General features: G+C 39.2%; 1 protein-coding gene across 2 annotated transcripts in view; it reads right to left on the bottom strand.

The window, feature by feature from the left end:
• RABGAP1L (RAB GTPase activating protein 1 like) overlaps positions 1–16704 on the bottom strand; it is a 226527-nt gene that overhangs the window by 180805 nt on the left and 29018 nt on the right. For both annotated transcript variants that reach the window (XM_088060662.1, XM_088060661.1), the window contains exons 12-13: positions 8492–8585; positions 3853–4003 (exon numbers count right to left, since the gene is read on the bottom strand). In XM_088060662.1, the coding sequence (XP_087916788.1) occupies positions 3853–4003; positions 8492–8585 (245 nt within the window). The remainder of the gene's footprint in view (positions 1–3852; positions 4004–8491; positions 8586–16704) is intronic.

A 16704-nucleotide genomic window follows, 5' to 3' on the forward strand; every position in this document is an offset into this window, starting at 1 on the left:
ACTGTTATAAGTTCTTACTAATTGTATATAAGGTTTTGTGTTAATGTTGAACAGAAATACATCTCATTTTTATTTTTTTTAAGAAAAGGGGGGAAATTGATACCCTAAAAGAAATTTGATTAGTGTAATTGATTAACCTCAAAGAGAGAAGTGCCTGTCTTTTGTTGGCAGGTTCAGAAAGGTCACCTGTCCATCTGACCAGGCTGTCTGCCTCTGAACACACAAGATCCAGTGAACAGAGAAGTCATCACACAGCCTTGGTACTCCAGACACGGATCAGAAGTGGACCTGTCAGGACACAGTTGTGTCTGAACACTACACAGACAGTTGCCAACAGATATTTTATGTTGTTATTATGATGTGGTGTTTCTATCAATTTTTCAGTTATCCTTTGTTTTAAGATTTAAAAAGATGTGAAGAACAACATGAACATCAAAGCCCTCAGTCACGGATCAGCTGCCAGCTGACATCACGGGAGCAGTGAACATTCCAGGACTGAATCGTGTTGGAAAAATTCTGTAGAAGATTTGGGAAGCGTAGAGACTCCATCTAACTATATACAAAGCAAATTGTAATTGTGTGTTTATTTTTCTAGCAAATTGCTTTCACGCTTAGACTACATATATACCAGAACACGTATGTTAAAAGTAGTTAGATAATAGTTTAATGTAAAATGTTTAGCCTGTGTAGTAATTGTTATGTTAGTATAAAGTATAAGTATTTTCCCTTTAAGAAGCAGTGTAAGTATTTTTGAAAGTTCATTTAACATTAAAGTTTTAGCTGTAAGTTTGTAAGTACAGTGTCATTTACATGGTAAGCTGCTTATAGTAATTGTGCTGTTTATAGTCATAACACCTGAAGCAGTGAGCCCCAACCTTGTGGTACAAGCTGAGAACTCATGATTTAATAGTCTAGCCCTTGCATTTATACCCAAAGCTTTAACTCCTCTGTTGACTTTTGTGTATTAGCTGTTAGCATCCCCAGAGTCCTATACCACCTGGATGAAGAGTTGAGCCTGCAAGTGGAGAGACTCACCCAACTTCAGAAAAGAGAAGTGGTGACAGGTGTAACCATAGCGATGCTGCTTAACCTGAAAGCAACTGGTGCTGCTACAGGTGTCTCTGCCATCGTGACCCAACAACAGAGACTGTTTTAGCTACAGATGACTGTAGATGAAGATCTACAGAGAACTGAGAAATCCATATCCTTTCTAGAAAAATCAGTCTCCTCACTCTCTGAAGTTGTTTTACAGAACAGGCGAGGTCTCGACCTTCTATTCATGCAGCAGGGAGGCCTCTGCATCGCCCTGAAAGAAGAATGCTGCTTCTACACAGACCACACCGGAGTAGTGAGAGACAGCATGGCAGAGCTACGAGACAGGCTGTCTCAGAGAAAAGCAGAGAGAGAAGCTCAGCAGAGTTGGTTTCAGTCCTGGTTCGATCAATCTCCATGGCTAACCACCCTGGTGTCTATCCTGATTAGACCAATTGTAATGAATTTACTCGCGCTAATCTTTGGACCGTGTATTTTAAATAAGCTTGTGTCCTTTGTTAAAAGCCAACTAGAAAAAGTTAACATTTTGTTTATAGAAAGGCAACAGATGCTTTAAAAATATACTTAGTCACCGCCTGTGCCTCATATTTACTAATGAAAACTGTAGTATCCATTTTATAAGCTTTTAGCTTTTTAGTTAAGTATTTTATATTTTACTCAATTTTATATTATCCATTTTTAATATTTTTATATTTTAGCAAATTAATTATTTATAAAGAGGGGGGAATATGTTGTAGTTTAAGGCCTGGCGATGCGGAAGATTTCGGGATGTAACAGAAAGTTAGCAAAAACCCCTCTCTGCTAGGATAGTAAAACCTCCTGCAATTAGCCAATAGCACCTAGGTGTGACGTATGTAGATGGGAGTAACACAGTGAACCCAGGCTATAAAATGTAATTATAAAATTTCCCTGCAATAAACGCCTTTTTTGCCATCCATCACATTGATGCAGTGGGATATGGACCAAGCAGCTGGGAATAGCTGCCGTGCTGGCTCCAGCCAGGGTACCAGCCTTGCTTGAACCCCAACAATTATTGACACATATAAGGTAACATTACAACCAAGCTTTTAGTAGTATACACTACTAAAATATATATTCTACTACTTTCTCTGCTTAATTCACATTAGTGACACACCCAAATGAAGCTGAAAAGTTTGGTTCACAGACATAAATATCAGATAATAATTCATTTAAAAAAAAAATCCGCTGACATTTTTTTCTGAAGCATCCCATACTATCTCTTTCCAAAGACAGGCCTAGCTTTGGTATGGCACAAGCTCCCTCCTGTTCATTTCTTTCATGAGTCTTTTATTGCCAAATGATGTGATCATCAGCAGTTTAGACAGACAGACTACAGAAGAGGTTCTGCCATTTCAGAAGGAAAATTATTCACTTTAGAAAAAAAACTGTTTGCATAAATGCTTCACTTCAGCAGAGGATTTAAATTTTTCATCAGTAACACTATAATATTTCATATTAAATACTGTATGAAATAGCATCTTCCAAAGTACACATTGCAATACACTGCAATATTTCTGCAGTGAAAAGGCCAAGTGTAACAAGGTATTTTTAAGGCACAAGGCCCCAGCGCCAATATAGACCTTGCATTTTAGAGGTTTTCCACTTCCCCCTCTGCTGCAAAACAAATGTCTTTCCCACTTTTGGAAAGCAGGAGCTTTAATAATGGAGGTGGCTTTGATGTAATATACAGCTGACAGATGTCCTGTGAAAGTTTTCTAAGGAAAATATAACACAGCTACAACATCAAAATGAAAAATTTACGCTATCAAAACATTCTCCCTTCTTGGTAAAGAAAAAAGAAGCCACCAGGACAGCTCTCATTCTGGGGATGCTTCTAAACTTCACAAACATAATTATGTCAAATTAAGAGGACAAGTAGCAAAACAATATGACATTATGAATGGAAACTTTTGAGTAACAAAAATTTGAATTTCTGTGTGGACAGATAATTCATAACCCAGGTAACAAACCCAGCACTTGCTCTGAGCAGCATAAAAATTATCTCCATCCATTTCCGCCATTAAAAGCATATTTGAGACTGCTGCTCTTCTCAGAGCCCCGCAAGCAGCAGAGCTCCAGAACCTCAAACACTGAGATCACCTCTGACACTGCAAAGAGTTTGTGCTACACAACACAGAGCTCCTCCCTCTTGCCATCACAGATCTAAGAAGATCCAACAGCTCTGTAAACTTCTTAGAATGCTCACTGACTGCACTAATAGATACAGAATGGGAATGGATTCCCAGAAGGATTCTCCTCTCAGCTCGCCCAAATAGAAAGGAGACTCGTTTCCTCCTAGGTCAAATGTTTTAAATATTCTTTTTTAAAATAAATAACAGAAAGAAGAAATACTCAATTTTATGACCTTTGGTTAGGGTTTGAGTTTTTTTAAGAATGGAAACCCCTAAAATTAAGATGTACGTAAAACAACCTTTTGAAAAAACAAAGTGATGGATATGAGTTTATAAAAAAACCCACAAGCAAACTTCTGAACAAGTTGATGTTCTTATTATCATTACAGCAAGAGAAAAGAAAGCTAAATGTCAAGCATTACTGCAGATATAGGTCAGTAATTTCTATTGCTAATGCCATGTAGCAGGTACCCACGGCAGGAGGTAAAGTCACATAATCACAATTTCACTTGCTTAAAACAAGTCAAACTGTTTCATTCTTCTGCTGCCCTACCACGGACTAAAACTGCTGCCCAGCAGTATTCATCTCAACCAAAGGAAAGAAAAGTGAACAAAAGAAGGAAAGAACAAATAGTAAGTCCCTTACCATTGTGATGAGTAATCTGTATTTATCCAGCATTGCCTGGTTGTCATGGCATCCTGCCAGCAACTGCCAGATCTCTGCCCTCAATGCTTCTGGAACACCACTCTTCACCAGAGTGGACAATCCATTTGGTCTCACAACAAGGTTATTGTGCCTGAAACAAAGATGATAATTTGCCTGTTATACTCCAACTGTAGAAGTCAAAATAAAGATTAAAAACATTAAAAATCTTTAAAGTTATTCACTAAAGCAGAGTCAGCAACTGGCAACACAAACTTTTCCTCTACTGGTTACAGTAGTGTTCATCAGATGGAAAACAAAAACTCTGCAAGGATTTACAGTAAGAACCAGTGGCAAGATGCAGTGATATCCAAATTCTCTAGGTCTGGAGACATTAATGAATATTAACAATCAACAGTTGCTGAAATTGAACTAAGTTGGCTAATGAAGGACAATTTGAACTGAAAGAGAAAAATATGCCATCTGTGCAGACAATTCAACTTAAATATTTGTTCAACATGTATGCTTTAGCTTAGGTTAAGAAAAATAAATTTAAAATAATGTAAGCTGTACAGAAAAACGAATTTTGGAAAAAGAATGAAAGACAATTTTAAGAGTACTATTTTGAAGACTGAAGTTCTAGCTGCATGCTTCATGCCAAGACTATGTTCCAAGTCCCACAAAACACGAACACTTGCACACACGTTTGTACAATCCCACTATTTCAAATAAATCTCTCTGTTGGTCTGAGCTGGTGCTTTACTACCTGGTTTTACACACACACAACAAGAAATGTAGGAATACAAAAATCACTGCATGTGCACAATATTACAGAGCTTTCAGTTACAGATGTTGAAAAGCTCTTTTGGAGATAAGAGTATTTGCTAATCAAGATTAAAGCACTCTTAGACTCATGACAATTTTCAGAGCAATGCAGAAGACTGCCCAAACTGATTTCTGGCTCTTTCTACTGTAGGAAGTGCTGTGCTCCAGGTGCTCTGACCACTGCTCTGTGCCCCAGCTCTCCTGCTAGCAGAGTAGTGAGAGTGGTTGTTCAGCCAAATGCCAGCAAGCTGTGATTCATTAAATAACCTGCAATATGACCCTGGATTTGCAGTGAATGTTTAGAGTACTCATTCTATGAAACAGGTCATTAGGACAAGAACAGATTACCACTGCTGTTTAAATTTAAAAGAGACTCCAACCTATTTCTTTTTCCTATGCTTTGGGGATGATATCCCCATTTTTCCAAATGACCTGAGAATTGAAAAGAGTGTGATTACCTAATACCCTTATTCATTTAAAAAACAATAATTATTTTTATTTTTAAATGTGCAGTGCAGTACAAGTAACTTCACCTTAGTCATTTATCCCTCAGATACCCAAATAAAAACTAGTTTCTTTTATATTTTTCTGTCTCTTTTGCAGTCAGTCACATCACCCTAACAGTCTTGCAGTGGGAAAGAGCTAAAAAGAAAACCAGTATTCACAGAAACATTAAAAGCACTAAACACTTGACTTAAAGGACTTGCACAGGTTAAGAGGAAGCCACAGAGATGCTCCAAGGGCTGAAACCTCTCTGCTATGGACACAGGTTGGGAAAGCTGGGGCTGTTCAGCCTGGAGAAGAAAAGGGCTCCACAGAGACCTTACTATGGCCTTTCAGTTGACCTTAAAGGAGCTTATAAAAAGGAGGAAGAGAACCTTTATAAGGGCAGACAATGACAGGACAAAGAAGAATGGTTTTAAACTGACAGAGAGGCCAGGTTACATGGGTCCTTCTTCCCTGTGAGGGTGGCGAGGCCTTGGCACAGACGGCCCAGAGAAGCTGTGGCTGCCCCATCCCTGGAAGTGTCCAAGGCCAGGCTGGACACAGCTTGGAGCAGCCTGAGATAGTGGAAGGCATCTCTGAGATGAGCTTTAAGGTCCTTTCCAACCCATACTATTCAGTGATTCTATAACCAGATACTCTAAGCAGTCACAGAATTACAACATGCATGTTGAGGAATAAATATATAGTAAATACATCAGAAATGTGAAGCTCTAATTGTGGATTAGTTTAGTTATTACATGGATCTGGTCATATGTGTTACATGAGAAACAAAGAAGGGCTCCCCCTGAGGACTGGGCAAGCTGATCAAATGAATAGCTAAAAAGGGACATTCCCATAGAAACATAACAGGGAAATTTTCAGCAACACCAAGGAAACAATACAAATAAGGCAACAACTAACACACATGCTCTAACACCATCCTGAACATAATCCCAACTGAGAAACAAACAACCAGACTTTACTGGCTCTGTCCTGGATTTTATGGCAGAGGTAATACTTCAGCAATATGAGTCCTTGCTGGACAGCATTACTAACTTCCAAAGCCAACTTTCCAAGTACTGGATGGCTCTTTGAGAAATAGCTTGTGCATCCATAATCCTTGCTCAGAAACAGAAGTGAGCATAAAATAAAAGCTTGCCTTATTCTAACCTTATCCTTTATCATGTGGGAGTCACCATTCATGGATGCTGACATCTTTAATTTGTTACAAAATGCTGCAATTCACCTGCACAGACTCATAAATCCAATTTTAAAATATCAGAGAGCAAGGATATAGAGCAGCAATGCATAGACTATGCTCCAACTTGACAAACATACATTTCTGATCAAAGACTGTTATTGATCATTGCTACTAGATAATTTTTTTTAGAAATAGTTGACCAGTCAGCTAAAGCAGCTTTAATGCAGCAACTTTAATGCTGAGGATGCAGTAAATAGTAAAATAAATAGATATACCATTACTTTTCAATTGTTTGTTCTATCTTTTTGGTAAATTATCTTATTCTTATTTCTGTTTATATTCTTGAAGAAGACTCCTGGAGCAGTGTTTCTGCTGAGTCCAATAGGTTACATTAACATTTTAATGAAATGACAAAAAGCAATTAGAACTGAAGAAATTTTTCATCTAAGAGGCAAATCAGCACACCAAGCGATTCCAAGTGAAAATGTTAATTTTTGTTTATTTACTTTTTTTACAAGTGCACAGAACTTCTACTAACATATGGTACAGTTTTCAACACACTAGATTTTATTTTGATTTCTTTTTAGTTTTCAAATCCTTAGCATTTCTCACCTGTTAATGTAAGTTTTGTTCTTAAAATGTAACGTTAACACTCTTCAAGAACTCAAGCAGTTAACAGATTTTAACTTCTCTCCACAGGCAATATTGCTTGAGACATTCCTGAAGAAATGTTTTCCAGTCTTCAAACAGGCTGGGATCCCCCATTTCTCACCCCATTTTAAACTAATTTTAAGCTGCTTTAACTACTAAACAATTCTCTTGATTGATGTGTAAGTTATGTTAGGATTCCAAAACAGTTTATTCCAAGTCTTAAATGTTTTGTCTTGTTAATTAGTATACTTGAGTAACCAAAATAGTGGATACATGAAACTTAAGACCATGAGCTGTGGGTGTCCTTTTATTCAGCACACTCATCCACAGAGTCCAGGTATTTATCAAAGACACAAGTTAAAAATAGAAGAATTAACTGACAAATTAATTTTTTAAAAAAAGTTAAATTGAAAAACAGCATCTTCCAAACTTGGATCTTGGATTAAGGCCAGAAACTTGGGTGACTGAGTAGTTAAAAACTCAGTCAGAAGGAGATGGTTCCAGGGGGAGGGTTCAGTTAAGCTCAGTAAAACCTTGTGATGCCTCATCCAGAAACCTGTGTGTGAGACCTCTATACAGATGAGGTCAGCAGTAAGAGGCTGTTTCTCTAAATCTATGCAGTAGCCAAGTAAAGGGAGGAATTGTCCAAATAAATCCTTAAAATGTTGTTCATCTCTCTTTTTGGAGTTAGGAAAAGGAAAGTCAGTTCCAGATTAAGGGCCTCTAATTGTCTCCACACAAAAATTGTCTCCAGCAGCAGGAGCTGTTACTTACACAGGGAAAACCAAGTAAGTGGTTCTGGCACTTGCTCAGGTCTCTCTAAGGCAGCAAACAGACAGATTTTTCCTCTCTTGGCACAGTATGCACTGCTACAGAAGCACTTAATTAAACAACACAAATAACACTGTTGAGAACATAGTCTGGGCTTACAAATACTCTTCATTTTATTCACCAACAGGAAGTGTTTCAGTGAGGATCCACAGTCTTTCTAGATTCCTTTTTGAGTGCTTACATGTAGCACATTAACAAAAATAGGAAAAAAAAAAAAGTGCTTCTAAACAAATTAAATGTACACCAGCTGGCATGCATGACTTTGATGGGACACATGGGAGTTGCTGTGTCTGTCCTATCCTGGCACTGAGTTTCATGAGGATTTAACAGCCAGCCACAAATGACCAGAAAGTTCTCCGTGAGAAGACTCAAACCTGCTGTGTGAGCACATACAAATACACTCCCAAACACCAAACAAAATAAGACTTGCGCAAATGCTATGGAAAAGACTTGTCAAAAAAATCTCCAAGTTATCTATACCACTCCCCTTTCAATTAAGTTTAAAAACTACACTTCAGTGTGTCTTGCATTTTATTTTTTAAACTGTGTAAGCTGAAGAATTTCAAACCTCCTCCTCAGGAGCATACAGCATCATAAACGAAATAAAAGGTTAATATCTAAAATCTAATGTAAGAAATTAAGCATTACCATCTCCCCAGTAACTCTCCCCAGGAATACAAAATCTTCTCAGGACAATCCTTTGACACATCACCAGTGCCACTGGAGAGTTCATTATCACTCTCTGTAAAAAGAAAGAGAAAACAAGAAAACAAAAGCACACACAGGTTTACCCAAGAGCACAGACACCAGACATGCATACATACAGGTCTCAGACAATTTTTTTCTCATGTATCAGTTTTAACAGCATAAAAGGATCAAAATTTTAATGAGATCATAAAGAATGCTTAGCAGACTTTACCACAATAAAGTTATCATAAAGTTTGAAAGAACAGGACTAGGGAATAAGTCACAGCAGTGTTACCAAAGAAAGGACTGGGACCTAGAAAAGCATTATGTGAGAAAAATTTCAAGGCTGTCAACTCTCCATTTAATGAAATTTCACAGTGTTACCTAAAAGTCACATCCACTCCAGACTTCACATAAAGAGAAGTCTCTGTTAAAGCATAGTAGATAATGCTACTTCTTTACACCATCTCCCTTTGGCTGTCCTGTGGTACCCTGAGCTCAGGAAGCCTTCTCTGAGCCAAAAAAATATTTTTTTTCACTGAAGTAAGTTCATGGATGAGCAGAAGAAAAACAACTGTGACATTAAAGGTCATAGTGCATGGAACAGAGAGGATTGCTTCAAATGAAAGCTCGTAACTATTAAGAATCAAACACATAGGGAGGGATATATGCCATTATATGACTAACACAAACCCAGAAGGGATCATATTGGCCTGGAACAGCATGCTCAAAAAACCATCCAATCCAAGTGTTCATTAGGATTCCAAGTGTCTCACAACTTGACCAAAGTAAGTGCAGCTGCCCAAAGTAAGCTGGACAGTCTAACTCCATATGGCAAGTCCTTATGCAAATACGGTATTGCAGTTATTTGGACTTTTTCCAGTTTTATCTGAATAAAATACTGATAAGAATTAAACAAGTGCAACTTCAACACCACCAGATGCTGACAGGCTCCAGCTTTCTGTGTCTTTAGTAGGAAACACAAGCCAAAAAGAGACACAGCAACAGCTGTCTTATCATCATCACAGAATCCCAGATCAGTTTGTGTTGGAAGGGTCCCTAAAGCTCATCCAGTTCCAAGTCCCCTGCCATGGGCATGGATATCTTTCACTAGCCCAGATTGCTCCAAACCCTGCCCAGTCTGACCTAGAACATTTCCAGGGATTGGGCAGCCACAGCTTCTCTGGGCAACCAGTTATCCTCAGAGGCTGCAGAAGCCTTGGACAGTTTCATGTTAAAGGGCTCCAAGCTGCTCTTTCCTATGACCTGAACTGTCTCCAGAAGTTAAAATATAACAAAAAAAGAACCACCAAAGCTACATCTGCCCCCCAAATCCCTTTAATACGCTGTTCCACACAGCTCTGTCACATCTTGTTGCTGATCTAATATCCTGCATTCCCTCAGGTGCATTAAACACTTCAACTCCAGCTTTATGTCGACAACACAGTTGAGGTAGAAGAGGATCTTCAGTACTTGTGCAATTACCCTGTTAACTCTTCATCCTTATCATTCAATTACAGATTTCTGATTTATATTCGTAGCAGCTGTCAAATACAAGTCATTAATAAAATATCATCAATGTTTGAATTTGACAGTGAGCTGTGAAGACACAGATAGCATATGCTGTATTTCAAGGACAATTAACAGCAAAAACACTGCCCTGAGAGAAGCATATCAGAAATCTCTGTGTTTCAAAATGAACACTACATTGGTGAAAGGCTTCAGCTTGGAACCTGTTTACACAGCTTTTCAGTTCCCAAATACCAGCCCAACCTCCATTTAAATATTTCCCCATTACAATTAAAATTAATCCAAACAAAGTAACTACCCACCTGCATCACAAATCTACAAAAAATTTCATTTTAAGATTTCCCAATCTTTTGCATGTATTCACTAGACCTAAAGATGGAAATAAGAAGATCTAAAACCCCCAAGTTTATAATTTTAACTAAAATTTTTATATCACAGTGACAGATTTCCCAGTAACTAAAGGAATCTGTGTCCTGAGGGAAAAAAAATGTATTCAAAGACTCAATTTCCCCCTAAAAATTACCAAAAATAGTGTAAAGGCCAATTTCCTCACTTACCACACAGACATGGCAATAATTAACAAAACAAAAAAAAAAAAAAAGGAACCAAATGCATTACTTTTGCTTAATTCCCTCCTCTTCTGATTTGCACAACTGTGTCAGAGGAACCAAAGAAGAAAAAAATCTGAGGAAAGCTCTGAGATTAGCCCATTTACCATTCAGAGATACAAGGTACATGTTAATAATACTGGTTATGTATTGTATGGTAAGAATCTCAAGAAAATCAGATCACATCAGGAATTTATCACAAACCACAATTTCAGAAATCTTTTATGCATTCCAAATAAAAGAAGAAAATTTGGCACCAAATGCTGAAAGGAAGAGATTAGAATTTCTTTGGAGAGACTGAAGAGCTACAGCACATCTCTACAAGAGTTAATGTTGAAAATACACACAAACAAACCCTGCAGCCTGGAATGAAATTTGATAAAGATGACTAAAATCCCCTGGCAGACCAAAACGTTTCAGAATGTAGCTACATTGAATCCTCTGAGCAACAAAGCACAGTAGCTCTTATCGGATCCAAAGCTGAGCTTGCCAAGGAATACTGACATCAGCCTAAAGAAACAAACCCCTTGATTTCTCACTGCGCTGGTATTCTGGGCAAAATTCTTCGAAGTTCTAAAGGAGACCAGGGTTACACAGCACATACATTCCAGTGCTTCTGCCAGAAAATTCTTTCATCTGGAAGGCATGGCAGTGTTTGAAATGTATTATTCAGTTATATGTCAGAAAATCTCAGGCCTTAATTAGAAATGCCATATGCTCCCTTTCAAAAGACGCTAGCATCAAACTTCAAAATAGAACAGGGCAAAGAAGAAAATAAACAGCCTTAAAGACCTCTACTTTGTTTCTATTCTAAAGAGTAATTACATATTCTAACCTCTTAAAGCATTAAGGTATAAGCTAAGAAAAAAAAAGATGTCATGGGAGGGATATTTAACTGTAGATGTTTTTCTCTGAGTATTTCTACACAATTTTTTCCACATTCCATAGCATCTATAAGCCAGCAGAATTTGCCAAAGCATGATTTAATCCACTCTTATTCTGCTGGGAAAGCCACAGATCCATTCTTCTAAATGTTCTGTGTATTCCTCCTTCCTCCTATATTTGCCCTGTCTCTCAGAGCGATCGACTGGGCAATAAAACTTAAACTTTTTCAGAGCAGGTGGACAATGGAAGACATCTCAAGGGAGCAAACCTTGGGGTTGTGAATGCATGTACACATAAACAGGATTTAAGACAACCCCCAGGAAACAGTAAGTCTCAAAGGTTTTCTGTTTTGTTTTGAATTGCAACATGATTCACAAAACTTACAAAAAGGTCATTCCTCATGAATCAATTTCCTGAATTTAGAGCCTTTTTAAAGCAAGCCTGAAGGATCAGACTCCCACAGCAGGCATTGCTCTGTATGGTATCAGCATGGCAAAATACTTCGGGCTGGAAGAGATCTCTGGAGATCAGCCAGTCTGATCCACTCCAAGCTCTAGTCAGATCAGGTCACGCCAGGACCTGAGTGAAAGGTGTGCTGGGTTTGGTTGGGAGCACTAAAAGGGCTGGGAGTGCACCGGAGTTTGGGAGGAGACACAGCCAGAACAGATGACCCCAACTGACCCAAGGGATGTTTCAGACCATAGGGCATCGTGCTCAGCATGTAGAGCAGGAAGGAAAATGAGGACAGGAACTTCAGTGTGATGCCATTCATCTTCCCAAGCCACTGTTACACATGATGGAGCCATTTCCCAGGGGATGGCTGAGCACCTGCCTGCCCATGGGAAGTGATGAATGAATTCCCCATTTTGCTTTGCTTGAGTACACGGCTTTTGCTTCCCCTACTGAACTGTCTTCATCGCAACCCACGAGTTTTCTCACTTCTACCCTTCTGACTCTCCTCCACCTCACCATGGAAGAGTGCCACGAGCAGTTGTGTGGGCTTGAGTTGCCAGCCAGGGCTAAACCACAGTATGAGGTTAATCTTGAACACCTTCAAGAAAGGAGATTGTAAAATCTCTCTGGACAACCTCATGCACTACTTGACCACACTGATGTGGTCATCAGTGTTTGTTAAAAACAAACAAGCCAACCAACTTTCAGAGACTGAAATATTATAATTTATGACTTAAACATCTTCATGAAGGACTTCTGCCTATTACAGCAAAACTGTATAAAAACAGAAGCAAAAGACCAGCACACCCTGAATGGCACCCTGCACTGCACATTGATGAAGATAAAGTGACTCAGGTCAGGATTGGGGAAGAAGAATTCATTCACAGAGGGATCAAGCTTAGCACCTTAGGGATGGAGACGACAGCCCTGGGGTTATCAGCTGCCAGACTCTCACAGACCCTCCACACCAGACTGTGGGAGGGAGGAGAGGCCTTGGGTGTATAGTGAAAAAGCCACTGGTCCGAGGCAGTGAGTGCTGTGCAGAGCAGCTCAGCCAAGGGGCCCTTCACCCCAAAACAGCCACATCCATGGGAGGAACAGCAGAAGGGGTGTCAGGGGCCATCAAAGGCACCCCCAATGTGTCCCCAGACCTGCAACAGAGCAGATGATGCAACAGATCTGCAGTGTTGCAAGGGACAGTTGTCAAAATTGCCCTCCCCAGGGCACATGGGTGCTCCCACCTGGCCCAAAGGTATATTAATCCATCGGATTCTATACTTCTTGGCACAGGGTTGTGGGGGATCCTCACCATGAAGAAGACCAGATGGAGGGCAGCCACGAGACATCACTGGGACCCTCAGAAGGGTGATATGTTCCTATATAAACCCTGTCACTCTCTCCCTATCTCCCCACCCTTGCATACTTCTTCTATTTCTTTATTTCTCTTTGCCTCTTTTACTATTAAATAAAATAATCAAGTTTTTTGGCACAAACATCTAATCTCATTTGTTTTTAATCAAGTTTTGGGGTGCATTTCAAACCTTTCTGGGTTCAATCCATTTACTTCCCAGACACTTGGTTTTCCTTGCTCTTCTGTGTTAATCAGGATCATAACACTAACCCACCAAGAACACCCTTTTATCTAACCAGAATTTCAGGGGTTCCAGCTTGTGTCTGGTGCCTGTTGTCTCTCAGATTGTTACCAGGCACCTCTGAGAAGAGTGGCTCCATCTTCACTCACTACTTTGATGTAGCAGATGTAGACAGCAACACATTTTCCTCTCCAACCTAAACCAAACACAGTTCCCTTAAACCTCTCATTGTACACCATGTGCTGCTGCCATCTGGCCAGCCTGGCCACTGGACATGCTCCAGAGTGTCTGTGTGAGTCCTGCACCGGGGAGCCCAAACCTGGCTGCACTGTAAACATGGTGCTGAACAGAGGGGACTCATCCTTCCCTGGACCTGCTGCCTGGACTCCTGCAAACAGCCCACGCTGTGCTCAGCTGCCTTTGCTATCATGATGTGCTGGTGACTTGTTTCCAAAATTTTGTCTGCTGGGATTTCCAAATACTTTTCTGAAAAAGTCACATTTTATCTTGTTTGTGTTCAGCCCATCTTGTCTCAGGAGGTTGTTCTGTCACTGATACAGGATGCAGCACTTGCCTTCACTGAACTTCACAAGGTCTTGCTAGTGCCTTTCTCTAGCCTGTCCAGGTCCCTCTCAGTAGAAGCCCTGTCATCCAGAGCACTGAGAACTCCCCTCAATTTGCTGCTGTCCCCACACCTACTGGAGGTACACTTGTTCTCGTCACATGGGTGATTAATAAAGAAATTTAACAGCACAGATCCCAACACTGAAAAATACCACTACTTGCTGGCTGCCAGCCAGACTTCACATCATTTATTGATTCTTTCATCCCAGCAGTCAAACCAACCTTCTAACCACATCATTTTCACCTTGTCCAGTAACTACCTCATTGATTTAATGATAAGGACATTATGGGATACAGTGTTGGAGTCCCTGCTAAAACCAAGGTGTACAGCACACACTGCCTGTCCCTTGCCCACAGAACAGTCACCTTGTCACAGAAAGTGATGAGGTTGGTCACGAGGATTTGTCCCTCATAAATCTATGCTGGGGGCTCCCAGTGACGCCATTGGACATTCACATGTTTAGAAACTACTTTCAGGAGTATTTGCTCCATAACCAGTCCCATAGATTGAGGTAGATTGATTGAACTAGAACTTTCTTCTCACACTTACTTCTTTTGGATATTTGCCATTTGCACGAGATGAATACAGAAGCTTGCACAGGTATCCCACAGAGGATCCCTGGATACCAGATTTTGCATGTAGTCTGTTTTGTGAGTGTCCCTACAGACAAGCAAATGTGTAAAAAGCCATCTCTCTCAAAAACCTGCAGGGACACTCAAGAAAAAGCTAGAAAAGAGTGAATCTAATAGAAAACAAGATTGGTAGTCTATGGATATACATAATTTTGTCAGTTCATTCCAAGGACTTTACTGCTCTTTTGACTGCTTCTCAGCTCAAGCCTAACCTGCAATTTATGCCAATTACTTTTTTTTCCTCTTAAACAATTTTAGCACATCTCACTAAAAAAATAAAAAAAATAAATAAAAAATCATAGCCTTTATTGTTTCTTCTCTAGAATACTTATTTCCTCAAAGGACAAACTCTCCACACTTCTGCTCATTTCCCATCTTCTCCTCTAGTCTGTATTTTTTCTTGATGAGAGATGTTCAAAGAAAATACTGAGGCATCCAGTGTTCAAGCCAGAAGAATTACACACACAGTAACTAACATAAACAAACACCCCACAGGAAAAAATCATACACAGCAGAATATAGAATGTTGGCCTCTTCTTTCCCATCCCTTATTTTGATAGTCCAGGGTATCAAATAGAGGTCATGCTCAGAGGGTAACCCCAATACCTAGAGCAGCACTGACAGGGTTAGGCAAAGTATTTTGTTCTGTAACAAAATAGTACAGGAAACCAACTCAGAGCAAAGTCAGACAGCACAGAGGTTCCTCTCTCTCATCAGGGATTAACAGGCTCAACTTTGTTTATTGGCTTTCCCATTTCTGACTTGAGGAAATAAATCCTGGTGAAGGACTCATACCACCAAAATTGAGGTATTTAATGTGCTTGAATTTAATTTTTCATCTTCCCAGTTTTACAGTGAAAAGATTTTTTTGTTTGGTTTGGAAGGGTTATTTTTTTTCAGTGGGCCAATTTTTTGCTTCACACTTCAAAATTTGGCTTTAAACAATGCTCCCCTCATCCATGTTTTACACCCGTTATATAGCTATAGAGCAGCTTTTCTGAGTGGTTCAGTTCTTCCTCAGGAAATTCTACTAGTTCATCTGAAATACAACAATACCTCAGAAGTCAAACTTCTTTTTCAGTTAACAAAATGGAAACAAGGTGGAAAACAGCAGAGATGTTTCAGAGACACTGAGCATAGAAGAAAATAAGTGAAGTAACTCCTAAAATAAAGAAGTACCTCCTCAAATGAGTAGTAAAGCATGAATAAAACAGATAAAAAAATGAACAGGTGGGATATGAGCTCTGATGTGAAGGAGAAAAAAAGATATTTAATGTATTTTAATTGAGAAGCTGTCACACATGGAATAAAAAGAGTAGGTGGAACTGAAAAATAATATAGGTGGAGCAGTCTGAAGGAAAAGGAAATCAGGTCTTTAAGATGGGTGGGAATAGAATTGGAATAATTCAAATATGAATAGTTTGATTTTTATGTAAGAGAAGAACAAAACTGAAGGAGGAGCTGAAGTTGACAGCATATTATCAGGGCACAAGATAAAGCATTACTGACATGGAACCTTTCCATACATACAAGATAAAAGAGGATCGTGAGAAAGGCCACAAAAAAGAACAGATTTTCATTTATAAGGCAACAGGGAATTATAGAACATAAGCTATAGTTCTGCCAGTGAGGATGAAAGTGAAACAAATTTTAAGTCATGAACGTCATCCTTGTATTAAAGAAGGCAGATTTTCAGAGATGTCCAACTTTTAGTGCATTATGAAATAATGATGAACACAGGATTTCCAAATACCTTCCAAATAACTGATTTATGAAATGTCAATCCTCAGTATATTCTCTTATTTAGAGGGGAGAGGAAAAATGAAGGGGAAAAAAATACAGTTTAATG

The sequence above is a fragment of the Pseudopodoces humilis genome, chromosome 10, assembly GCF_049639895.1.
Source record: "Pseudopodoces humilis isolate 2021_Gansu_Grassland_sample_001 chromosome 10, ASM4963989v1, whole genome shotgun sequence".
Classification (NCBI taxonomy): Eukaryota; Metazoa; Chordata; class Aves; order Passeriformes; family Paridae; genus Pseudopodoces; species Pseudopodoces humilis.